We start from the raw sequence: 25947 nt of genomic DNA, 5'->3' as shown, positions 1-25947 counted from the left end.
CAACATAGCATGCCCACAACTTCCTAACTCGTACGTCTTTGGAATGTGGGAGGAAACCCACACAGACACTTGGAGAATGTACAAACTCCTCACAGACAATGGCTGGAATTGAACCCGGGTCACTGGCGCTGTAAAGCATTACGCTAACTACTATACTCCCGTGCCTGCTTTCTCTCTCCACAGATGCTGCCTGACCTGCTGAGTGTTTCTAGCATTTCTGTTTTTAGTTTAGATCTCCAGCATTTTGTTTCTGGAGCAGTGGTTGCTGATTATCACTGAGTATGCTGCAACATACCCATAGAGAAAGTACACACCACAAATTCAGAGGTAATTATGCATGGTTACTGCATACATTACTGACAACATTGCTTCAGCCCACGGGAAGAACGGTTGGGCATTTGAAGTTATGAAAACCTTCAAACCTTTATTTAGTTCTTTATCCCTCTGCACACGATTCCTTCCTGGTTTCTATGCTAACATGATGTAATGGAAGCTGTGTAACCAGGAGGTCCTTGATGGAAATCTCAATAACCCAAACTAACAACCCAACAGTTATATGATCTTGATATGAAACAGTAAATGCTGGAAACATACAACAGGTCAGGCAGCATCTGTGGAAAGAGAAACCATTAATGTTTCAGGTTGGGACCCTTCATGAGAAGTTAGAAAGAGAGAAAATGTTTGTTTTCAGTAGCAGAGGTGGTGGGGGAGGGATGGATAGAACACAGGGAATATCTTTGATAGGGTGAGACCAAATGGATGAATGGGAGAAGTTAGAAACACATTATGTACATTTGTCTGCGTTATGTGCTGCTAATAGCAGGGCTGTGGGACATGATTTTGATGATTTGGTGGTTCTCATGGAGTCATAATGCAAGTACCTCTCTGATTTTATGGTCACCCCAACTGCTCACTTTGCAGTTGCAGTGAGTTTAAATTGTTCCACCAGCAATCAGACGCAGCTAAATGATTTTCAGCATTACAAGAGCAATAGGGTTATGGTAGTGGGGGATTTCAACTTCCAAATATTAATTGGGATCGCCTTACTATGAAACGCTTAGAGGAGGTGAAATTTTTAAAATGCGTCCAGGAGAGCTTTTTGAGCCAATACATAGATAGTCCTACCAGATAAGGGGCAGAATCTAATCTTCGGGAATGAAGCTGGGAGCTGGGCAAGTAGTTAAAGTAGCCGTGGGTGATAGTGACCATAACTCTGCAAGTTTCGAGGTAGTTATGGAAAGGGATAAGGTTGGTCTGAAAATTAAGGTCCTGAATTGGGAGACTGATTTCAGTATAAGACAGGACCTGGTAAAAGTAGACTGGGAGCAGCTACTTGCAGGTAAGTCCACATCCAACAAGAAAGGGTCTTTTAAAAGTGTAGCGTTGAGGGATCAGGGCCAACATGTTCCTGTAAGTGTGAAAGGTACAGAGAGCAAGGGATAGCGAGGACTGGATGAAGTTAAGAGAAACATTTGGCAGGTATAGAGAGCTGAAAACAGGCAAAGCCCCTCAGGAGTATGGGACGTGTAGGAGGTGCTTAAAGAAGAAATTAGGAGGGTAAAGAGGGGGCATGAAATATCACTGCGGACAAGATTAAGAAAAATCCCAGTAAATTAAGAGCAAGGGGGTTACCAGTGATAGGATATGGGCCCCCGTTCAGGACCAATGGGGCAATCTGTGCGTGGAGCCAATGGACGTGGGTGAGGTCTTAAATGAATATTTCCCATTTGTTTTCACTAAGGAGAAAGACATTGTAGTTATAGAATTCAGGGAGAGGGATGGGGATAGTTTGGAGAGTGTTGGTAAATTGGTTTATTATTGTCAAATGTACCGAGGTACAGTGAAATACTTGTGTTGCATACTGTTCATAGAGATCAATTCATTACATAGTACATTGAGGTAGTACAAAGTAAAACAATAACAGAATGCAGAATGAAGTGTACAGTTACAGAGAAAGTGCAGTGCAGGTAGGCAATAAGGTGCAAGGACACAACGAGGCAGATTGTGAGGTCAAGAGTCCATTTTTATTGTACTAGGGAACCATTCAATAGTCTTATAACAGCAGGATAGAAGCTGTCCTTGAGCCTGGTGGTACGTGCTTTCAGGCTTTTGTATCTTCTGCCCAATAAGAGGGGAGAGAAGAGAGAATGTTCGGGGTGGGTGGGGTCTTTGATTATGTTGGCTGCTTTACTGAGGCAGCGAGAAGTGTAGACAGAGTCCATGGAGGGTAGATTGGTTTCCATGATGTGCTGAGCTGTGTCCACAACTCTCTGCAGTTTTTTGCAGTCATGGGCAGAGCAGTTGCCATACCAAGCTGTGATGCATCCGGATAAGATGCTTTCTATGGTGCATCAATAAAAATTGGTGAGAGTCGATGGGGACATGCCAAATTTCTCTAGCCTCCTGAGGGAGTAGAGGCGCTGGTGAGCTTACCTGGCTGTGGTGTCAATGTAGTTGGACCAGGACATTGGTGAAGTTCACTCCTAGGAATTTGAAACTCTCAACCCTCTTGACCTCAGCATCATTGATGTAAACAGGAGCAAGTACACTGCCCCCTTCCTGAAGTCAATGACCAGCTCTTTTGTTTTGCTGACATTGAGGAAAAGGTTGTTGTCATGACACCATGTCACTAAACTCTCTATCTCCTTCCTGTTCTCCGACTCATCATTATTTGAGATGCAGCCCACTACAGTGGTATCATCTGCAAACTTGTAGATGGAGTTAGAGCAGAATCTGGCCACACAGTCATGAGTGTATAGGGAGTAGAGTCAAGGGCTGAGGACGCAGCCTTGTGGGGCACCAGTGTTGAGAATAATCATGGCTGAGGTGTTGCTGCCTATCCTCACTGATTGCGGTCTGTTGTTCAGGAAGTCAAGGATCCAGTTGCAACGGGAGGTGTTGAGTCCCAGGGTTAGGAGCTTGGAGGTGAGTTTGCTTGGAATGATAGTGTTGAAGGTGGAGCTGTAGTCAATAAACAATAGTCTAACGTAGGTGTCTTTACTGTCCAGATGCTCCAGAACATCTGGACAGTAAAGTCATTAAGGCACGTTACCATGTTTTTCTTAGGTATTGGGATGATAGTGGTTTTCTTAAAGCAGGTGGGAACCTCAGATTGAAGCAGGGAGTGGATAAAATGTCTGCAAATACCCCCGCCAGCTGATCTGCACAGGATCTCAGGACATGACCAGGGACATCACCTGGGCCAGTTGCATTCTGCATTAAAAAGCATTGTTAGCATTAAAAAGGAGGAATAGTGAGCATAGAGTTGGATAAATCCTCAGGGCCCGTTGAGTTGTGTCCCAGGCTGCTATTGGAAACAAGGGAGGAGATTGCTGGGGCCCAAATGGAGATTGTTAAATCTCCACTGACCACAGGTGAGGTACCAGATGACTGGAGGACTGCACATGTGGTACCTTTATTCGAGAAGGGAAGCAGGAATAAGCCGGGTAATTACAGGCCAGTGAGTCTAACATCAGTGGTGGGGAAGTTATTGGAAAAAGTTCTGGGGGACAGGATTAATCTATAATTGGAAATGCAAGGATTCAATAGGAATAGGCAGCTCGGCTTTGTTGGTGAGAGATCCTGTCTGACTAATTTGATTTTTTCGAAGAAGTAACAAAATATATTGATGAGGGCAGTGCGGTTGATGTTGTTTACAGGGACTTCAGAAAGGCCTTTGACAAGGTCCCAAATGGAAGGCTGGTCCAAAGGGTTGGGCCCATGGGATCCAAGGAAAATTGGCAAATTGGATCCAATATTGGCTTGGTATAGGAGACGGAGAGTAATGGTGAAAGGTTGCTTTTTGTGACTGGAAACCTATGACCAGTGATGTACTGCAGGGATCAGTGCTGGACCCTTCCTGTTTGTCATTTACATTGATGATTTGGATATAAACGTGGAAGGCATGATGAGTAAGTTTGCAAATGAAACAAAAAAATTGGTGGTGTTGTTGATATAGAGGCGGGTAGTTTTAGGTTACAGAACAATATCGATCAGCTGGTAAGTCATGCAGAGCAATGGTAGATGGAATTTAATCTTGATTAGTGTGAGGCGATGCATTTTGGGAGGCCAAATAAACAAAAGACATACACCATGAATGGTTGGGCCTGAGGGGATAATGAGGAACAGAGGGACCTTGGTGTACAAGTCCATTAGTCTCTCAAGGTGGCAAGACAGGTGGATAAGGTGGTGAAGTAATACAGGGTGCTGGTCTACATTAGTCAGGGTATAGAGCAGGGAGGTTATGGTACAACTTTATAAGACTTTAGTTAGGCCAGACCTGGAGTACTGTGTGCAGTTCTGGTCATCACGCTAGAGGAAGGGTGTGACTGCACCGGAGAGGGTGCAGACAAGATTCACCAGGGCATTGCCTGGGATGGAGTAACGCGGAGAGGCAGGATAGGGTGGGTTTGTTTTCCTTGGAGCAGAGGAGGCTTGGGGGGCGGGGGGTACCTGATGGAGGTGTTCAAAATTGTGAAGGGCAAAGGTAGGGTGATTAGTGAGAAACATTTTCCCATGACGTCTCAATGGCCAAGGCCTTGAATGACTATTTTGTGTCCGTCTTAACGTCGGAGGACACGTCCAACATGCCAAAGAGAGATGGGAGGTGAGGAACCTCGATACAATCGCTGTCACTAAAGGGGTAGTGATGAGCAAACGAGTGGGCCTAAAGGTCGACAAGTCCCCAGGTCCCGATGGTCCCAGGGTACTGAAAGAAATGGCGGAAGTTATAGTGGAGCCATTTGTGATAATTTACCAAAATTCTCTGGACTCTGGGCAGGTCCCGGCGGATTGGAAGATAGCGAATGTCACGCCACTGTTTAAAAAGGATGTAGGCAAAAAGCAGGTAACTATAGGCTGGTTAGCTTAATGTCTGTAGTAGGGAGAATGCTTGAAGCTATCATTAAGGAAGAAATAGCGAGACATCTGGATAGAAGTGGTTCCATCAGGCAGACACAGCATGGATTCAGTAAGGGCAGGTCCTGTTTGACAAACTTACTGGAGTTCTTTGAGGATGTAGTGAGCGCAGTGGATAGAGGGGAACAGGTGGATGTTGTATACCTGGATTTCCAGAAGACGTTTGATAAGGTGCTGTGTAAAAGACTTATCCATAAGATAAGGATGCATGGAGTTGAGGGTAAGGTATTAGCATGGACAGAGGATCGGCTCACCAATACAAGGCAGAGAGTTGGGATAAATGGGTGTTTCTCTGGTTGGCAATCAGTGGTGAGCGGGATGTCACTGGGGTCGGTGCTGGGCCCTCAACTGTTCACGATATACATTAAAGATTTGGAAGAGGGGACCGAATATCTCAGTTTGCTGATGACACTAAATTGAGTGGAAAAGCAAATAGTGCAGAGGATGCGGACAGTCTGCAGAGAGATATAGATAGGTTAAGTGAGTGGGCAAGGGCCTGGCAGATGGAGTATAATGTTAGTAAATGCGAGGTCATCCACTTTGGAAGGAAAAATAGAAGATCAGATTATTTAAATGGTGAAAGATTGCAGCATGCTGTTGTGCAGAGGGACTTGGAAGTGCTTGTGCATGAATCGCAAAAGGTTGGTTTACAGGTGCAACAGGTTGTCAAGAAGGCAAGTAGAATGTTGGCCTCCATTGCTAGAGGGATTGAACTTAAGAGCAGGGAGGTTATGCTGCAACTGTGCAGGGTACTGGCGAGGCCGCACCTGGAGTACTACATGCAGTTCTGGTCTCCTTACTTGAAGAAGGTAAAACTGGCTTTGGAGGCGGTGCAGAGGAGGTTCACCAGGTTGATTTCAGAGGTGAGGGGGGTTGGTCTATGAGGAGAAATTGAGTTGCCTGGGACAATACTCGCTGTAATTCAGAAGAATGAAAGGGGATCTTATAAAAACATATAAAATTATGAAAGGGATAGATAAGATAGAGGCAGGAAGGTTGTTCCCACTGGTAGGTGAGACTAGAACTAGGGGACATAGCCTCAAGATTCGGGGGAGGTAGATTTAGGATGGAGATGAGGAGGAACTGCTTTTCCCAGAGAGTAGTGAATCTGTGGAATTCTCTGCCCAGGGAAGCAGTAGAGGCGACCTCATTAAATATATTTAAGATGCAGTTAGATAGATATTTGCATAGTTGGGGAATTAAGGGTTATGGGGAAAAGGCAGGTAGGTGAATCTGAGACCACGGCCAGATCAGCCATGATCTTACTGAATGGTGGAGCAGGCTCAACAGGCCAGATGGGCTCCTCCTGCTCTTGTTTTTTATGTTCTTATGTTCTTATGACAGAGGTGTCTAAAATCAGAGGGAATAAATCTAAGGTGAGGACTGCAAGAATTAAGGGGATCTGAGGAAAAATCTTTAAGTCGAGAGGATGGTTGGAATCTGGAATGCACTGCCCGAAGGGGTGGTGGAGGCAGAGACACTCACAACATTTCATAAGTACCTAGACAACCACTTGAATTGCCAAGGCAGAGAAGTCTGTGGACCACGTGCTCGTAAATGGGATCACGATAGTTGGCTACTTGATGGTCAGCAATGACATGGTGGGCTGGAGGGCCTGTTTTTGTGCTGTATGACTATTTATCAAAATTCAACCATTAGTCTCATCCTTTTTAACTCTATTGTTCATATCTGGCCAATTTCCTGAAACAAAAGAACAAAATAACAGGATACTCAAACTGCAATGAGTTCCTCCCAAAATCAGGTTTCCTGCCCATCCAACCAAAGTGGGCTTGCCAACTTTAGAAGGTGTCATCACATACATTTCTGCCCCACCCACAAACTCACCATTGGTATAAACCTCTTGATACTGGCTATCTCCCCTCTATCTTTCAGTCCAGCTGAAGGGTCTCGACCTGAGATGGTGACTGTTCATTTCCCTCCACAGATGCTGCCTGACCTGCTGAATTCCCCCAGCATCCTGTGTGTTGTTCCAGGAGCAAAGGTGCCTAACTACAATTGAATGGGGCCTTGGTGAGCTCACACCTGGAGTAGTGTGTACAGTTTCGGTCTCCTTACCTAAGAAAGGATGTATTCATCACAGAAGGAGTGTATTGAAGATTCATCAAACAGGTTCCAGGGATGGCGGGGTTTGCGAAGGCTGAGTAGACCAGATCTGCATGGTCTAGAATTTAGCAGAATAAGACCATAAGACATAGGAGCAGAATTCGGCCATTCAGCCCATCGAGTCTGCTCTGCCATTTGATCATGGCTGATTTATTATTCCCCCTCAAACCCATTCTCCTGCCTTCTCCCCGTAACCTTTGACGCCCTTACTGATCAAGAACCTGTCAACCTCCACTTTAAATATACCCAATGACTTGGTCTCCGCCGCCATCTGTGGCAATGAATTCCACAGATTCACCACCCTCTGGCTGAAGAAATTCCTCCTCATCTCTGCTCTAAAGGGACATCCTTCTATTCTGAGGCTGTGCCCTCTGGTCCTAGACTCTCCCACTACTGGAAACATCCTCTCCACGTCCACTCTATCCAGGCCTTTCAATATTCAGTAGGTTTCAATGAGATCCCCCCTCATCCTTCTAAACTCCAGTGAGTACATTAACCCTTTCGTCCCCGGGATCATTCTTGTAAACCTCCCCTGGACCCTCTCCAATGCCAGCACATCCTTCCTTAGATATGGGGCCCAAAACTGCTCACGATACTCTAAATGTGGTCTGACTAACACCTTATAAAGCCTCAGCATTACATCCTTGCTTTTATATTCTAGTCCTTTCGAAATGAATGCTAACATTGCACTTGCCTTCCCTACTACTGACTCAACCTGCAAGTTAACCTTTAGGGAATCTTGCACCAGGACTCCCAAGTCCCTCTGCACCTCCAATTTCTAAATCCGCTCCCCATTTAGAAAATAGTCTGTGCCTTTATTCCTTCTACCAAAGTGCATGACCGTACACTTCCCTACGCTGTATTCCATCTCCCACTTCTTTGCCCATTCTCCCAACCTGTCCAAGTCCTTCTGCAGACTCCCTGCTTCCTCAACACTACCTGCCCCTCCACCTATCTTTGTATCATCCGGAAACTTGGCCACAAAGCCGTCAATTCCGTCATCCAGGTCATTAACACATAACATGAAAAGTAGCAGCCCCAACACCGACCCCTGCGGAACACCACTAGTCACCGGCAGCCAACCAGAAAAGGCCCCCTTTATTCCCACTCTTTGCCTTCTGCCAGTCAGCCAATCTTCTATCCATGCTGGTACCTTTCCTGTAATATCATGGGCTCCTATCTTGTTTAGCAGCCTCATGTGTGGCACCTTGTCAAAGGTCTTCTGAAGATCCAAGTAAACAACATCCATTGACTCTCCTTTGTCTATCCTGCCTGTTACTTCCTCAAAGAATTCCAACAGATTTGTCAGGCAAGATCTCCCCTTAAGGAAACCATGTTGACTTCTGCCTATTTAATCATGAGCTTCCAGGTACCCTGAAACCTCATCCTTAATAATGGACTCTAACATCTTACCAACCACTGAGGTCAGGCTAACTGGCCTATAATTTCCTGCCTTTTGCCTCCCTCCCTTCTTAAAGAGTGAAGTGACATTTGTGATTTTCCAGTCCTCTGGAACCATTCCTGACTCTCGTGATTCTTGAAGAATCACTACTAATGCCTCCACAATCTCTTCAGCTACCTCTTTCAGAACCCTGGGCTGTAGTCCATCCGGTCCAGGTGACTTACCCACCTTCAGACCTTTCAGTTTCCCAAGCACTTTCTCCTTGGTAATATTGACTGCACTCACTTCTGCCTCCTGACTCTCTCGAATTTCTGGCATGTTGCTGGCTGTTCCACAGTGAAGACTGACGCAAAATATTTATTCAGTTCGCCCACCATTTCTTTGTTCCCCATTACTACCTCTCCAGCATCATTTTCCAGCATGTCCACTCTTGCCTCTCTTTTACTCTTTGTATATCTGAAAAAACTTTTGGTATCCTCTTTTATATTATTGGCTAGCTGACCTTCATATTAAATCTTTTCTCCCCTTATTACCTTTATCGTTGCCTTCTGTTAGTCGGAATGAGAGGTGACCTCATTAAAGTTAACAGAATTCTTACATGGCTTGACAGGGATGGTGCAGGGGTGATGTTTCTCCTGGTTGGGGAATCTGGAATCGGGGGCCAGAGTCAGATCAGCTGTTTAGAACTGAGATAAGAGAAATTTCTTCATTTAAAGGGTGGTGAATCGAGGCTCGGTCATTGATTGCATTCAAAAGAAGTGAGTGGATATTAAAGGATTCATGGGATAGTGGGGTAGTGCAGGAAAATGCTGAGGTAGGTCAACCTTAATCGTGATGAATGGCCAAACAGGCTTGAAGGGCCAAATGGCCTCCTCCTGCTCCTATTTTCTTTTGCTGATGGAAAAAGTATAAGAATGAAACAGGATAGACCACCAAAATTGTACATGGCAGGAGCACACCTGGCCCAGTTGACTCTGTAAAGTTTTCCTCACGGACATTCATTGAGCCAAAATTCAGACAGCTGTTCCATGATTGCTCAAGCAACAGGCTGGCACTCACAGAATCCTACCTTTCTGCCAATGTGCCAGACTTCTTGATCACCGTCTCTGCAAATGTACTGTCCCACTGTGAGGAGAGAAGTACCAAAGTTAGTGGCACAACGGTATACAGGTAGGGCTCTTCAGCGTGGACTCCTGTGAAGTTTCATTGCATCATTCGCAGAGTCATAGAGAGACAGCACGGAAACAGGCCCTTCGGCCCACCAATATCTGTTCCGACCATCAACCACCCATTTACACTAATCCCATTTTTATTCTCATTCTCATCAACTCCCCCAGATTCTACCACTCACCTACATACTAGGGGCCAACTAACCTCCCAACCCAGACACCTTTGGGATGTGGGAGGAAACCAGAGCACCCGGGGGAAACCCTTGTGGTCACTGGTAGAACCTGCAAGCTCCACGCATGCACAGACAGCACCGGGGGTCAGAATCAAACCTGGGTCACTGAAACTGTGAGGCAGCGGCTTTACAGGCTGCAGTGGGCGACTTTAATGTAGCCACAACTGGCCAAGTCTTGAAGAACATTACTGCTGGCTTGGGGATGCAATGTGTGATGAGAGAGCCAAGAGGCAGACACATGGAGTGCAGAGGTTTCTGAAGGCAGCTCATCATCACCTTTGTGAGAGTAGATAAGGATGACACTATCTTGCCAGTGAAACCCCCGCCTGATAATGAATAAAAGAAATATGATAAGTATATTTTCAGATGTCAGAAAATACAGATCAAGAAGATAGCCGCAGATCAAACGAAGGATGTAAGGAGGAATTTTATAACACAGATAAGTGTTAAGTATTTATTGGCTTGATCCACTCATGAAGAAGAGAATATTGGGGGGCAGGGGTGAGGAGAGGTCATAGTGGGAAGAAGCTCATATGGAATATTAAAACCTGCTTCAGAATTACTCAGGCCTGCTTTTATCCTGTGGATTTCATGTGATTCTTATAAAACAATATTTACAGAACTGAACTTCTCCCAATATCAGAACAGGATACCCAAGTTTTATGAAATGTGCAATTGAACTGCAACTAGGTTAAGATGTTTGAATTTTATTGTGTTATCTAAAAATGTGACTTAACCAGTTTTATGCATTGTTTTTCTCCTTTGAATTGCAAAACAATCTCATCCGACCTGTTTGTGTGGAAGCAAATTCTTGTTATTTTCAGGGCTTGGCAGTTAACAAGTTCAGCCCCATTTGCTGAAGAACATGTTGACCAAATTACTTTGGAAATGTCAGTGAATGGTCACTCAACAGAATTATTTGAAAGTACTCTGTTATTTTAATGGCTGGGTTAAGCTATTTGAAAGGAAAAAGAAACCTCTTTTAAAATAATCGACAAGAAAATATCCACGTTTGTGAAGCCTTCCTATGCACCTGTTCACAAGGCATAAGTTCAAGGCTGAATTGCTGTGCTAAAGTTCAAAAATGGATTTCCATTCTTTCTTGCTCAGAGTGTATGCTTTTCCATGAAATTCCTCCTCTGGTATCCAAACCCAAAACAGCACGTGCAGATCACAGGCTTATAAGGAAGTTTTTATTTATTCATTGTTCAGGATCTGGGCATTACTGGCCGAGCCAGCATTCATTGCCCATCCCGAATTGCCCTTGGGAAGGAGGGGGTGAGCTGGTGTCTTGAACCGCTGCAGTCCTTCTGGTGAAGGTGCTCCCACGGTGTTGTTTGGGAGGGAGTTCCAGCGTTTAGACTCAACGATGATGAAGAAGCGATGATATATTTCCCAGTCAGCGCCGTGTACCTGCTGCCCTCAGCCTTGCTGATGGTACAGGTTACCCACTTTGGGAGTAACCTGGGAGATTAAATGTCCTGCTACCTTCAGGGATCTGTGGACATGGATTCCAAGATGCCTCTCTTCCTTTTTACTTCTTAATATCCTACTATTTATTGTGTATTGGTTTGCCCTGTTTGTCCTCCCCAGATGCATTTCTCTGGACCGAATTCCATTTCCCAATTTTACCCACCTAACCTGTCCGATGGCATCTTTCTGTGGCCTGGAACTTTCTTCCTCATTATCAACCACACTGCCAACTTTGGCAAATATATTATTGTTGCCCCTATATTTAAGCCCAAATCACTTGTACAAACCACAAAAGAGCAAGGGGCCCAGTAGTGAGCACTGCAGAACCCCAGTACATACAGCAGTCCTCTAGTCACTAACATTCCAGTCAACAATTACCCTGTCTGTTCCACCAATGCTTCATCCAACTCACCACCTTCCTTTACATCCCATAAACTTTTATATTCCTGATCAATCTGTCATATGGCACGTTATTAAATGTCTCGCTAAAACCGATGTATATTACGTCAAATGCTGTACACGCTTTACCGCATTGTTACTTCCTCAAAAAAGTCACATGTTAGTCAGACACAACCTTCCCTTAATAAATCCATGCTGACTGTGTCTGGTCAACCTGTGTTCCTCTAACTGCTGACTTATACCCTCCCAGTAACTTGCCCAGCACCAATGTCAGGCCGACCAGCCTGTAGTTACTTGTTCTCTCCCTTTGTAGACGAGGGTACCACATCAGCAACTTACCAGCCTCCTACAGCACCACACCTGTAGCCAAAGAGCACTGGGAGCTGTAGTCAGAGCCGGTGTTATCTCCTTCCTTGCTTCTGTATAAGTTTGTTAATCACCAGACTCGAATAAAATGCATCCCAGGCTCTTAAAGAACGGTGAACCCCCTTAATATGTCCTCTCTATTCTGATCATTTCCACAACTTCACACAGTGTCAATGTCTGCATCATCCCCACTTCCATGAAGACAGGTACCAAGTCCTCATTCAGAATGATACACACCTTCCAGCTACACACCCAGGTTACCATTTGGTCTCCAGTATGACCCACTCTTTCCTTTCACATATTTACAAAATATTTCAGGGACTGCCTCAAGTTTACCTGCCAATATTTTTACATGCAGTCTCCTTCTCTTCCCAATTTCTTTTTTAATTGCATCCCATGTTAATGTTTATCACACCTGTTCTTTGAAGATGAATGCAAAGTATTAATTCAGAATTTTACTCAACTTTTCCACACTTAGGCTGCCATTTTAATCTCTAATAGAACCATGTTATGAAAAGCATTGATTGTCAGAATCAGAATCAGGTTTATTATCACCGACATATGTCGTGAAATGTGTTGTTTTGCGGCAGCAGTACAGAGCAAGACATAAAAATTACTATAAGTTACAAAAATAAATAAATAGTGCAAAAGAGGAATGACGAGGTAGTGTTCATGGGTTCATGGGCCGTTCAGAAATCTGATGGCAGAGGGGAAGAAGCTGTTCCTGAATCATTGAGTGTGGGTCTTCAGGCTCTTGTACCTCCTCCCTGATGGTAGTAACGTGAAGAAGGCATGTCCTGGGTGGTGAAAGTCCTTAGTGATGGATGCCGCCTTCTTGAGGCACTATCTCTTGAAGATGTCCTCGATGGTGGGGAGGGTTGTGCCCGTGATGGAGCTGGCTGAGTCTACAACCCTCTGCAGCCTCTTTCAATCTTGTACGTTGGAGCTTCCATACCAGGCAGTGATGCAACCAGTCAGAATGCTCTCCACCCTACATCTGTAGAAATTTGCAAGAGTCTTTGGTGACATACCAAATATCCTCAAACTCCAAATGAAGTAGAGCTGCTGGCGTGCATTCTTCATGATTGCATCAATGTGTTGGGCCCAGGATAGATCCCCTGAGATGTTGACGCCCAGGAACTTGAAGCTGCTCACCCTTTCCACCGCTGACCCCTCAATGAGGACTGGTGTGTGTTCTCCCGACTTCCCCTTCCTGAAGTCCACAATCAGTTCCTTGGTCTCGCTGATGTTGAGTGCGAGGTTGTTGTTGTGACACCACTCAACCAGCCGATCTGTCTCACTCCTGTACGCCTCCTCATCGCCATCTGAGATTCTGCCAACAGTGGTGTCATCGGCTAATTTATAGATGGTGTTTGAGCTGTGCCTAGCCACACAGTCATGAGTGTAGAGAGAGTAGAACAGTGGGCTCAGCACACATCCCTGAGGTTTTGTACTTGAAGGTGAGGTCATCGCATTTGAAGCCATTGCTATATGTTTGTTTCAATTGTGTAGAGATTTGTCTGTGCCTGTTTGTCACTTTATGTGCAGTGCTAGAATTGAGAGGCCCCAGCTTGGCCCAAAACTGGACCTCATCCAAACAAGCAGCCTGCTCTTTAAGTGGATTGAATATTGGGCCACTTATCTCACTGGCAGTGGCCTTGTGTAACACTAGCAATGGTTAGGGGGTGGGGGGGTGGTGGCACAGTGGTGCAGCTGATAGAGCCACTGCCTCATGGCAGCAGAGACCCAGGTTCGATCCTGACCTCGGGCACTGTCTGTGTGTGGAGTTTGCATGTTCTCCCTGTGACCGCGTGGGTTTCCCCCGGGTGCTCCGGTTTCCTCCCACATCCCAAAGACGTGCGGGTCAGTAGGTTAATTGGCCGCTGTAAGTTGCCCCTAGTGGACAGGTGAGGGGTAGAATCTGGGGAGTCGATAGATCATAGGGAGAATGGGAGTTGGCTGGTGTTGTGGAGCTGGCAGGAGTATTGCTGCTGCTCCTCTTGGCTCCACCTAAAATATCTGTTGCCATTTTCCTGGCGGCTGTGCTTGGCCTGTATCTGGTCCAGCAAATCTATGTTGCACCGTGAGGGCAGCCCAATTTCCCTGAGAGGGTCAGGCAGGCTGACTTGGGTGGCTGCTCCGGATACCTGAAAATCTCAACCTCCGAGGTTTTTCAGGTGACTCTTTAGTGCTGCAAAATTGGGGTTTTTTTGGGTCATTTTCTTCCTTTTTTAACAGATACAATGACAACCACCACTTGAATGATGCTCTTCCCCACTGAACTATTGGCATAGAATGCATTAAATATTTGGTGTGGGTGTCAGAATAAATCAGTTAAGGTATTATGATCGAAAATAGTTTCTTAGTAGGTAATAAATGGTGATTGATTTTAATTATAACATTGGTATGTGACCACTAAGAATTTAGCCTTGCCTTCAGTGTGCTGGTGGCATAACTACATTCCACACTCCCAAGAGAAAGGATCTTCCTGACAAACGTGCATTGCAACTTGAGACAGGTTTTCAGTCTATATAAACGGCATGCAGACTTGTAAATCTTAACTAGATCTGGCAAACTTTGTAGGTTACGAGCTGACTTGAATCAGCACCTGCAGAAAAAGCCAAAATGCAGACATCAAAGCAGATTGAACATAGCAGCAGCAGCAGCCGAGCTACCTATAGCCGTTCTTCCAGCTCTGATGTTGGGAGGACCACAATTTCAACCACGAAGACTGTGAAGCAAGTCAGTTCCCCATCTTACCGAAATGTCATCAGCACATCCACTATGATGACTCAGGATGTCGACCCTCTCATCCAAGTGATTCGCCGAGAGGAAAAAGACCAGATAAAGACACTCAATAACCGTTTTGCCAGCTTTATCGACAAGGTAAATATTTAAAGTCTTTTACTGAAAGATGCCTGAAAATACATTGAACTTTCTGTTTGAGAAATGGTTACTCTCGGGGTGGAAGGATTTTGCTGCTTTGAATCCATTAGGGACATGGAATTGTTTCTTTCTTCCAATGTTACTGGTGCTTTGTTTTCTGATTGTTTTGATATTCTCCGACAACCCCCCCTCCCCTCCCCGTCTGTCTTTTGAACCCTTCCAGGTTCGTCACCTTGAGCAACAAAACAAAGTTTTGGAGACCAAATGGACTCTCTTGCAGCAGCAGGGAGGTTACAATTCCAACCACGAGGATCTGTACAAGGCATACATCAATGCCCTGGCCCGACAGCTGGAAAGCTTTAATCAAGACAAGATACGGTTGGATAGTGAGTTGGAACAGATGCACAAGGCGGTGACTGGCCTCAAGATCCAGTAGGTGTCAAATACAATGTTGTTTTTCTCTTTAAATGTCTACTCTCATTAAGTGAAGGGTGCAAATCATGGGATCAAAAACTTTGCAGCATTGAGAGAGATCATCCAGTAGTAGTAGTTGCATTGGCTCTTTGCTCAAGCAATCCCACTTTCTCTCTCCACAACCCATATCACCTTCTGCTTTCACTATTTTTCCACTTTTTCTTAAACAGAGAGAAATGCCTCTTCTCAACCACTCGTTTACCAAAGCTTTCCCCTGATCCATCCAACTCTCTGCTTAGGTGCACTGAAAGGAAACTCCGGCTGCAGTGTTACCTCCTTCTCAAGTCCAATGGTCCAGTTGTCAACTGTGGTATTCCATAGACCACAGTTTGGAACCAAGATGTGCCCACGTCACTCTCTGATCTGATCAGCTCAGCTCAGTTAGTGCAAGAAAGCCTGCTCTTTTTTAAACAACAGATGCAGCTTGATGTTTGCATTGAGGTGAAAGGGTTTTGTCAGTGGTTCCTAACAAACTGTGCAACATAAGCTCAAGTATACTCTGGCAATGGGTGGGAGGTCATCTCTGGGTAATCATCTCTGGTTTCAAACTTGCTACAGTGTAAATGCAACCCGGTGTAAAATTCAAATTTGAAAACTTATTGCTTGTCATGTTAGCAAATGACCTATGTCCCATTCATGCCTTCTTCATGCCATTTAACTTGTCCCTGCGTATAGATGGAAAGAGGGATGTTATTATAACTCGGAATTGCTGTTACAAATCTGGCAGTGGTAGCTGTAGTGTGCTGACACCCACACGAGTGCACCGGGTCATTTTGAACTATGGCTTATTCTATTTCTTCAAAACATGGTTTTGGCTGAGAAATAGTTTCTGGACACTTTATTCAAAGGAAAATGTGAAAATGGGCAATAACACTATATAGGAATGTGAAGGTGAGATGCAGGAAGAACATTTGTTGCTCAACACACAAAAGCTTCCAACATGTACACTCCCTGCTCCCATTGTTCTCTGAAAGAAAGTATCTATTGTGAATTTTCCACCTCCCTTATGACTGTACCTGGCAGGCTAAATACATTCGGGTTTTATTTACCATTCATTTTCATGTGTGTTTTTATATTTAAACCAGGACACTTTTTACCTCTCAGAGGGACAGGCAATGTTGAGAGAGCTGCTCCATACTGCATACTGTATGCTAGTTGGAGGAGCATCACAGATATCCTCAGGGGCTTGCACAGTAAGCTAATATCCCCAAAGCCTCCATAACTGATTACTCGAGCAGACACTATCCAAGTGTGTGTCATAACTGTTAAAAGAGCATTTTTAAAGTTCCTCCACATAAGTAGATGTATAGGTATATAAAGAGCTGTATAAACTTCTATGAAAGTAGTATTTACTGGTTTAAAGACAAACCTTTATATGTCTCCCAATATATCCTCATTCCCAATTGTCTGATTCACAAAGGAAATAATAACTTAATATAGGTGCTCTTCACTGAGGTCTAGTTGAGGGCATTTCTTGCCTTTGAGTCATGGGTTCAAACTCCACACCAGGGATCTGAGCACGTCTAAACTGAGGTCTTGCTTTATTTTCAAAGGGGATGCCTTTTAGATGGGATGTTAAACTGACTCAGTTGTTAAAGGAATTTTACAGGACAATACCAACCTGTGTACCACCAGTGAATATGAAACCCCAGGATCTGGTACAGTAGGAGGCATTACCAAGTCCTGCTTCATGTGCCAGTCTCCCAACAGCTCAGGACACTGCTGCCACGAGACTCCAGTCTCGTGGCAGCAGTATAGATATTATTTCTTATAATTTGACAAAACATTGAATGAGAAGCCAGTCGAACAACTAACACTACATCAGCCCTCTGGGCCTGCTCGGTTGTTTAATAACATTTATGTTAACTCTTGACTCCAAATCATTCTTGACAAGAACTTCAAAAAAGTCTTGCTTTCCTCTTATAATCACACGTTTTTAACATCTATGGTTTATATTTATATATTTCTTCATGACATAGAAGGAAGCCATTCAGCATATTAGGTCTATGTGGTTCACAGAGAGCAACCCCATGAATTCCATTCCTTCATTTACTTCCCTGTAAGCTATTCTCTGGCACATGCCCACTAACACCTTCTATTATCCTGCCACCCACATACGCGAGGGGTAATTCACAGTAGCCACTGCTTTGATAAATAATATCCTAGTAAATGAGGGAGTGATCTGATTGTTTGGATTTAGTTTTTTCATCTATTGTATGTACCTTGTGCTTCTTTTGGCATTTCCATAACTCTGTTAGCTCTTTGACTACCTCTTCTACCCACTTTAATATAGAAATATGCAATGGATTAATACTGGTTCAGGATATTATTCACTTTCTCACTGAAATATTCCAAAGACGTAGCACTGATTTAGATTTGTTGTCATAAAAATGCACATCACATACATCCCAACCTATCTTTTTTTCTCACACTACTCAGCCCTGATAGTTCATGTTCCCATGACAAGGCAAAAACCATTAAAGAACTGTGCCTCAAGTACATGTTTATTATTATTGTAGTTGTATGATTGATGTTAGCACATTTTTAGGAAGATAAAAATTCCTTTTGCTTTTATAAAAGGTATGAAGATGAAATGAATAATCGTGCAGGAATGGAAAATGATTTTGTAACTTTGAAGAAGGTATGTTCACTGATTATTTTTGCATAATGAAAAGTAATCTTTATGCTGTTGTGCTAAAATTGAATATAACCTGATTGTTCTTGTTCAGAGGGTCGATGATTCATATCTGACAAAACATCAGCTTGTGGATTCACTCGATGGACTCGTCAGTGAGCTTGAGTTCTTGAAACAGGTCTACGAAGAGGTAAAATTATTGTCAAAGATTTTGCTGGCATTATATAATAAAAGCTATTTAAACATACATACAAGCTTTCTTCATCAAATCACTAATAATGTTTTCTCTAAAGACACTTCACCCAGCTTTTATTACCATCTATAGCACACAGGGCTCAAAATATGATTTCTAATGTCATTAAATGATGAAACTTTCATATAAAATTATCTGGTGTAACTTTGGGTACCTTTTGTCAATGCCTCTTTTATAAGCCTAGGCTGAGATATTTTCCCCCGAGATCAATCACTCTCCTAAATGTATAGAATTGCCAATAACAGTTATGTCTTAAATTCCCAAGATGCAACAGTCTGTGCAGTTGCCACATGAAAAATGCAGAGCACAACAATCAAAAACATATTTCTCCCAAGGGCTTTATGACATTATCAAATGGGTTGAAAACAAGGTGGCAGAAGTGTTTTAGAAGCTATTTTAATGTAACGGTTCACAGGAAGGCTACTACCGTGTTACTGCTTACTCCAACCCAGGAGGCTGCCATTGGCCCATTAGGACCATATAGAATGAGACAAGACAGGATTTAACTTGGTTTTTACTGGGAATCTGAAAACAGTACTTGTTTATATTTATTTATCTAGTCACACTTGGTGTGGGGATATGAAGATTTATTGAATTTCTCAATAACCAATCAAAAAACATTTGCTTCAGTGTTTCAAATACTTCTTTCCAAATTCTTTTACTGAAGTCTTCTTTACTTAGCACAGTCCACTTTACTCCTGCACATTGTTTCCCTTCATAGAATGAATCTGGATTCTTAATCTCCCACAATTTTCCACTTTTTCCTCCTCTCGTTCCTGAAGGGACTTTCAGCCTGGTGCTATCTCAAGCAAGAGGTCATCCTCCATGTGCCGTAGAGAGCAAGTGTCATCAAGGTTTTTTTTGCTGTGGGAGACTCATTCCAGTCTTAATCTAAAACTGACAGGTCAGCACTTCCAAGTGTCACTGAATGGCCCTGGCGAGGAAGCATTGATCCAAATAAATAAATAATGAAATCAGCCCAATTAAAAGTTAAGGACCTGTCTGCTCAGATATATGCTGGCCACAATTACCAGGCATTGTAGTTATTTTGTTTTATTTTGCTATGTTTTTTCAAGTTCCTAATGAATATATTTTTCTTTCAACTATATCCAAGGAACTCCGTGAACTGCATTCACAAATCAAGGATATTGCTGTCACTGTTGAAGTTGATAATTACCGTGATCTGGACCTCCAGGAACTTGTTACTAACATGAAGGAGCAGTATGAACTGTTGGCAGTCAAGGGTCGTGAGGAGGCTCAGTCTATGTACAAATCCAAGGTAAAGAAATATGTTTCCAGTAATTTAAGAAGGTAGTTGGGAATCAAGTGAGTTTATATGGTCTGGAGGAATTAGCCCATCATTCACAAATAAATGCAGCTGATCAGGCAAGAATGGGATATAATATGGGCCCCTAGTTGGAAAATGTTTTGTTCCACTGCATTGTTTTTAAATGGGCCCAAAATTTGCAAAGAAAAACAGGCAAATACATCTGGTATGAGGTCAGTAGAGATAACATCCCAAGACTAATCTCCAACCCGTGATAAGTGCTATCCAAAGATCTTTGTGAAGTTATCCCTCATGAGCTTGGGTTTAATCTCCTCAATTATTGTGCTTATTCACCTCCTTCAAGTGGCGGGAGATTGTGGGAGCCTGAATCGCATTCAGCCTTTTATTTTCTAATTGTTCATTCTCAAGATGTGGGCTGACGTTTAATATTTATTTCTAATTACCTCCTGAGAAGGTGGTGGAGAGCCAACTCTTTAAATTGCTGGCTTCCTTATGCGGAAGGTACTTCGGGAGTGCTGTTGCATGAGGAGTTCTAGGATTTTGATGCAGTGATCATGAAGGAGCTGTATTATATTTCCAAGTCAGGAATGGTGTGTGACTGGGAGGGGTATGTGGAGGCGGTGGTGTTCCCATGCTCTTGCTGTCTTTCTTCCTCCAGGAGTTAGACTTCACAAGGCTGGAGGTTGTTATCTGTAACTGACAGGTCAAATAGCCCAATCTGATTCCCTGTTGTCTCATATTCTTCCCTTTTCTGATATCACTTACATTTCAGTTCAATCAACTCTCTCAGTCTGCTGGAAAATATGACGATGAACTGCGCATCCTCAAGGGCGACATTGCAGAAACAAGCAGGAGAATTGTGAAAATGAATTCTGAAATAGATTCCCTTAAGAACCAGGTAATGACATCAACATCGATTACTACCAAGCATTTTCTGCTCCTTTTCCAATTGTTTTTCTTCCATTCCAGAAGACATGTCCTCCCTCTTAGTGCCACAGAGAGCAAGCACCCTATGGCATTGCCACCAAGCTGTCATTCTTCTTGTTTGCCAACAGTGCTGGATGTGCCTAAAATCGATCTCAAATCACTTATGGCTGTGCAGTCAGCAGGTTTGATTGATAGAGAGACACAGGAGACAACAAACAATCTGCTGGAGGAACTCAGCAGGTCGAGCAGCATCCGTGGGGAGAAAGGAACTGTCGACGTTTCTGACATCAGACATCAGTCCTGATGCAGGGTTTCAACCCGAAGCATCCACAGTTCCTTCCCCCACAGATGCTACTTTACCCACTGAGTTCCTCCAGCTGATTGATTGTTGATTGACAGGGAATTATCCAATCCTTTCCACTCTGGATGGGAATATATTCCACTCTGGATGGGATGAGATGTATTTCAGGGTTAACTCACTGGAAAATTTTTCAGGTGTGCATTTTTTTAAGCCATTGTTGTATACCCTTGCCGTTACCTGGACTATTTGTGAGCATGCCCATATACAATCCCATGTTCTGTCCCTACCCTGGTTGTTATCTGTTGGGAGGCAATCATAGCTACCCTACTGGATTAGAGTATGGAAGCTGACAAATTCAGTACCAAACGAAGATAATGACTGGCAGCCCAAAAGCTTTCATGGCAACTCCAATCCCCAGCTAACTGTAGCCTTTTGTGCACAAAGAAAAGATCATATGTCATATATACTGAAGGGCCCTAATCATGGACCCCAGGTGAGATCTGCCTCAATCTACCCCCACCAGTGGTCAAGAAATGTTCTTGGCTGCTGGGTGCAGTGGCATTGTAAGGATGTGTCACGTTTGTGAATGTTTCTCAGTTCATCCTTGAGTTCAAAAGAAATACCCAATAAAAGAAATCTTCTGAAAGCCTTCACTCAAAATGATATTTAGCATCTGGTTTACCATAGAGTAAGTGGACATCAAGAAAGCTTTGTTCGTTTTTCATTCCTTGGTGAAGAAACTTGAGGGCAACTCCACTATTTCCACCACTGACCTAGTTTAGATGAAGTAATTCAACAACGATGAGGGATCAGACGTTGAACCTTTGCATTTTGCTTGGAACAGTAATATCCTATTTGGTCCACTGACCCTTTGAGCTAGTGGGGAAGTGTGGGGATTTACTTTAAGTCAAAAAAGTTTATTAAAATTAGATTCACTTTTACCTTTTTTGCCAACAAGCTAAGCAGTTTTGCTAACATTTTTGCATTTTAAAACAAAAATTTATTTAGCGCACTGCGTTAGAAGCAGCAATCACTGAAGTTGAAGAACGAGGAGAGCTAAATTTGAGAAGCACCAGGGCTAAGATTACTGAAAAGGAGAATGAAATATACAAGGCAAAGCAGGAAGCAGCCAAGAAAATGCGTGAATACCAGGAATTAATGAATGTCAAAATTGCTCTGGATTTTGAAATTGCGACCTACAGGAAATTGCTGGAGGGAGAGGAGATCAGGTACAAGTCACTTGGGTTCAGTGGGAGGAGTGTGGTTGTGCCAAAGATTATAGTGAAGCTTGTTGAAATTGCTTCCCTGTTAGGAAACTATATAACCGACTATGTATAAATATATTTATGATTTAGTTGAATGCAGTACACAGACAGAATGCCCTGCCTTTATACATAGAACATTGACTCATCAAGGAAGCTGCCCAGCGATCTCTACAGTGAGGAATTTCCTCTTCCCTAATGTCAATTGCGGACAAGCATCAGTATAGTGAGATGCCTGGGATGCAGTGATGATGTTAAGTTGGAGAACAGCTGATAACATTGAAGAATTCTTGTGGGTAACAAGTCAGGAAATAAAAATAACACAACACAATTTTTAAACTTGCATTGTAAATGTTTTACAGAGCATAAAACAAAGGTTGGAATAGATACATGAGATTAAAGTAAAAGATGAACTATTATAAACTTTAATAAAAATCATGCTTAATTATTTTAAAAGGGTAAAATTTTGAAATAACTGAGGGAATGACTATAAAGTTTTTTATTTAAATTCCAGAGAGGTTGTTAAACAGTAATTATGCCCTTCTGGGCGATTAAAAATTCATTTATATCTCATGCAAGAAGGCATAAGATTTTCATGTTTTTGTCACAACTATTTAAATCATTTTAATCTTAAGTGTTTTATCATTTGACTAACTTCTGAAGATTACATTTGGAAAACAGTGTGCCCTGTGAAAAAAACAGGGGATCACTGGCAGCAACTTCTAAATTTCCACATTTTAATGTGCATGTGTACTCCAGAGGTTGTAGTCATTTTCCTTGTGTAACACAGTGAATGCTGATAGTTTCATCATCATTAAAACAGCAAAATCAAGGCCTTTTAATAAAGTACATTCTAACACTTTATGGAGCTGTTTTGTAAATCTCTACTTCAGAAAACTGTGCTTGTCCAGTTGCTGAGATCAATAGATTTTTGGATTCTTAAGGGAATTGAGGGATAGGGGGATTGTGTGGGGAGGCAAGTTGAGTAGAGGATGATTTTCCTGAATGGCAGAGCAGGCAAGAGGAACTGTGTTGCCCACTCTTGTTCATAATTCCTTATGATTTTGTATTCTACTCTTCCGAACCAGTAGAATGGAGGTCAGAGAAATTATTAAATTCACAGATTCTTCTTGTCAAACAAACTTCAAGCATGTTATTTAAACCTGATGAGTTAATGCACTTCGACAAATAGGATACATTGAGAATGACAGTAGAAATGTAAAAGTAGTTTGCAAAGCAGACATTTATTGAGCTGAAGTTCAGAAAATTCAATTTGGTGGTGGGTCAACATTGAGACTACATTGCTCCTTAAAACATGGTTAAGTACTACATTTTTCAAGCTCTATTTACATCATAAACTTTGGTTTGCAGGATTGGTCAGCAACAGAAGGCAATTCTTCATCTTAACACCACACCAATGGTGTCTGGTAAGTTGTTCTGTTTTGTGGTGGAATTCAGCTCACTCAGCACCTCCTTAAGTCAAGCCCAACCCAGTATAGGATTGAGTCATAAGGAAGGAAGGATAGCCCTACTTGGTTCTCAGGTTATAGAGTTTCAGACTAGTGTTGTGAACTCATTGTCCCCAAGGCATGGCGGGGGGGGGGGGGGGGGGTGGCGAGGGGAAGAAATCACCCACATTTCCCCCTCCTGAGCTCTTTTCTGTCATGCCTAATGGTTGCCTAGGTAAAAGAATGTCACTAAGTTGGAAAGGGTGCAGAAAAGATTCACGGGGATGTTACCAGGACTGGAGGGCTTGATTTATAAGGAGGGACTGGATAGGCTGAGACTTTTTACCCTGGAGCATAGAAGGCTGAGGGGTGACCTTATAGAGGTTTATGAAATCATTAGGGGGCGTAGATGAGGTGAATGATCACAGTCTTTTTCCCAGGGTAGGGGAGACTAAAACTTGAGGACATAGGTTTAAGGTGACAGGGGAATGATTTCAAAGGGATCCGAGGATCAACCTTTTCACACAGAGGGTGGTGGGTGTGTGGAACGAGCTGCCAGAGGTGGTGGTAGAGGTGGAGACAATTATAACATTTAAAAGACATTTGGACAGGTACATGAATAGGAAAGGTTCAGAGGGATATGGGCCAAATGCTGGGAAATGGAACTAGCTCAAGTATACAACTTTGTTGGCATGGACAAGTTGGGCCAAAGGGCCTGTTTCCATGCTGTATGACTCTAAACCTTAGGTGGTCCCTGGTGTCTAACTGCCGGGGACATGATTAAGAGTCTGGGAGGCTATCTTTTCAGTTTTAAGTGTCAGACTAGGCCAAGAAAGGAAAAAGGGGATATAGTTACACAAGGCAGAACAGAAACTGCACCATAAAACTGAAGCTGTAATAGCTTTGGATTTCTCTTTGAACATGCATGAATATATCTTTTCTACTTCATTTCCTTTAGAGTTTGGAGGTTCTGGTTCCAGTTCCTCATATTCCAGAAGTTATTCAAGTGAACAACAGGAAACCCTTGTGAATGGAGCCAGTATGCAGAATTTCTCCAGTAGTTCAACTGGAAGGAAAGCAGTCATGGTGAAAACGGTTCAGTCAGTTAATAGAGTAACAAACTGAAAGCTAACAGGTGGTAGAAAAAACTGATGGTGCCCTATAACATCAGTTTTATAAAAAATATACCAAATGGGAAGTGATATCAAAAGTAACTTCCTTTCAATTATAATAATCAAGGCAATTCATTCTTCTCTCCATTTAGTTAGTGTGAGTTACACCTGTGCTCAGCATCTTCCTGGGCCAAAATTTGTAAGTCAATTCCATTGCCAATTTTCCTCCTGCCAAAATTCCAGGATAAGATACTTCCCCTGTATCATGATGCAAGTCGTCATGGCGATACTGGATGTTAAGAATCATGTCAGAAGCACCAACATTTAAATGTTCAAAAATAATTGACCATCAAGTTTCTCTGAACAGAATACTAAAATGTAAAAAGCTTACAGTAATTCTATGAAGGGAAGAATGAAAAGGGTGCTTATGATTTCACTGCTGGATGTGGGTTACTTTTTGATAGAAATTCTTATGTCAGTCATGATTGCTTCTTAATACCAATTAAACGAAAATTCTTGATGGTTCATGTTGTATTAAGTTGCAGCTTTGTTGTATAGTAGAGCAAGATGGTAAAATCTGTCTTCTGCAATTCAGTTCTGTGCTCCTCCGGGATACACACTTCATGTAATGCCTTCCTATTACATATAATAAACTTCACTCCAATGGCAAATGTTCATTGAGTGGATCACAAATGTACACAAGAAAAATGTGTGACACATACACCCCTGGACCACCAGCATGCAATGCTATGGTACATCAAAGTCGAGTTTATTGTCATATGCACAAGTACATATATGCACAGGTGCAGTGAAAAACTTACCTGCAGCAGCATCACAGGCACATAGGATTAGAGAGAGAGCATTCACAAGAAAGTCAGAACCAGATTTATTATCACTGACATATGTCGTGAAATTTGTTGTTTTGCAGCAGTACAGTGCAAGACATAAAGACGTAAAAATTACTATAAGTTACAAAAATAAATAAATAGTGCAAAAGAGGAATAATGAGGTAGTGTTCACAGGTTCATGGACTGTTCATAAATCTGATGGTGGAGGGGAAGAAGCTGTTTCTGAAACATTGAGTGTGGGTCTTCAGGCCTGTACCTCCTCCCCGATGGTAGTAACATGAAGAGGGCATGTCTCAGGTGCTGAGGATCCTTAGTGAACATGAATTACAAAAAAAAACAATTAGAACAATGAGATGTGAGTTTTTATTCCTAACTCCCACATTTAACCACTGGTACCACAATAAAGCAGAAATAAAGCGAGGGTTATTAG

General features: G+C 42.9%; 1 protein-coding gene across 1 annotated transcript in view; it reads left to right on the top strand.

The window, feature by feature from the left end:
* The window catches only part of LOC127566958 (keratin, type II cytoskeletal 8-like), a 110296-nt gene extending 85102 nt beyond the window's left edge, over positions 1-25194 (top strand). The window contains exons 2-10 of the mRNA XM_052009521.1: positions 14698-14969; positions 15193-15401; positions 18024-18084; positions 18173-18268; positions 19446-19610; positions 20392-20517; positions 21856-22076; positions 23481-23536; positions 24516-25194. Coding sequence (XP_051865481.1) covers positions 14709-14969; positions 15193-15401; positions 18024-18084; positions 18173-18268; positions 19446-19610; positions 20392-20517; positions 21856-22076; positions 23481-23536; positions 24516-24682 — 1362 coding nt within the window. The 5' untranslated portion in view covers positions 14698-14708 and the 3' untranslated portion in view covers positions 24683-25194. The remainder of the gene's footprint in view (positions 1-14697; positions 14970-15192; positions 15402-18023; positions 18085-18172; positions 18269-19445; positions 19611-20391; positions 20518-21855; positions 22077-23480; positions 23537-24515) is intronic.
* Positions 25195-25947: the final 753 nt, after the last annotated feature.

Source organism: Pristis pectinata, chromosome X, assembly GCF_009764475.1.
Source record: "Pristis pectinata isolate sPriPec2 chromosome X, sPriPec2.1.pri, whole genome shotgun sequence".
Taxonomy (NCBI): Eukaryota; Metazoa; Chordata; class Chondrichthyes; order Rhinopristiformes; family Pristidae; genus Pristis; species Pristis pectinata.
The sequence above is the reverse complement of the archived record's forward strand: the minus strand, read 5'-3'. Positions and strand labels throughout refer to the sequence as shown.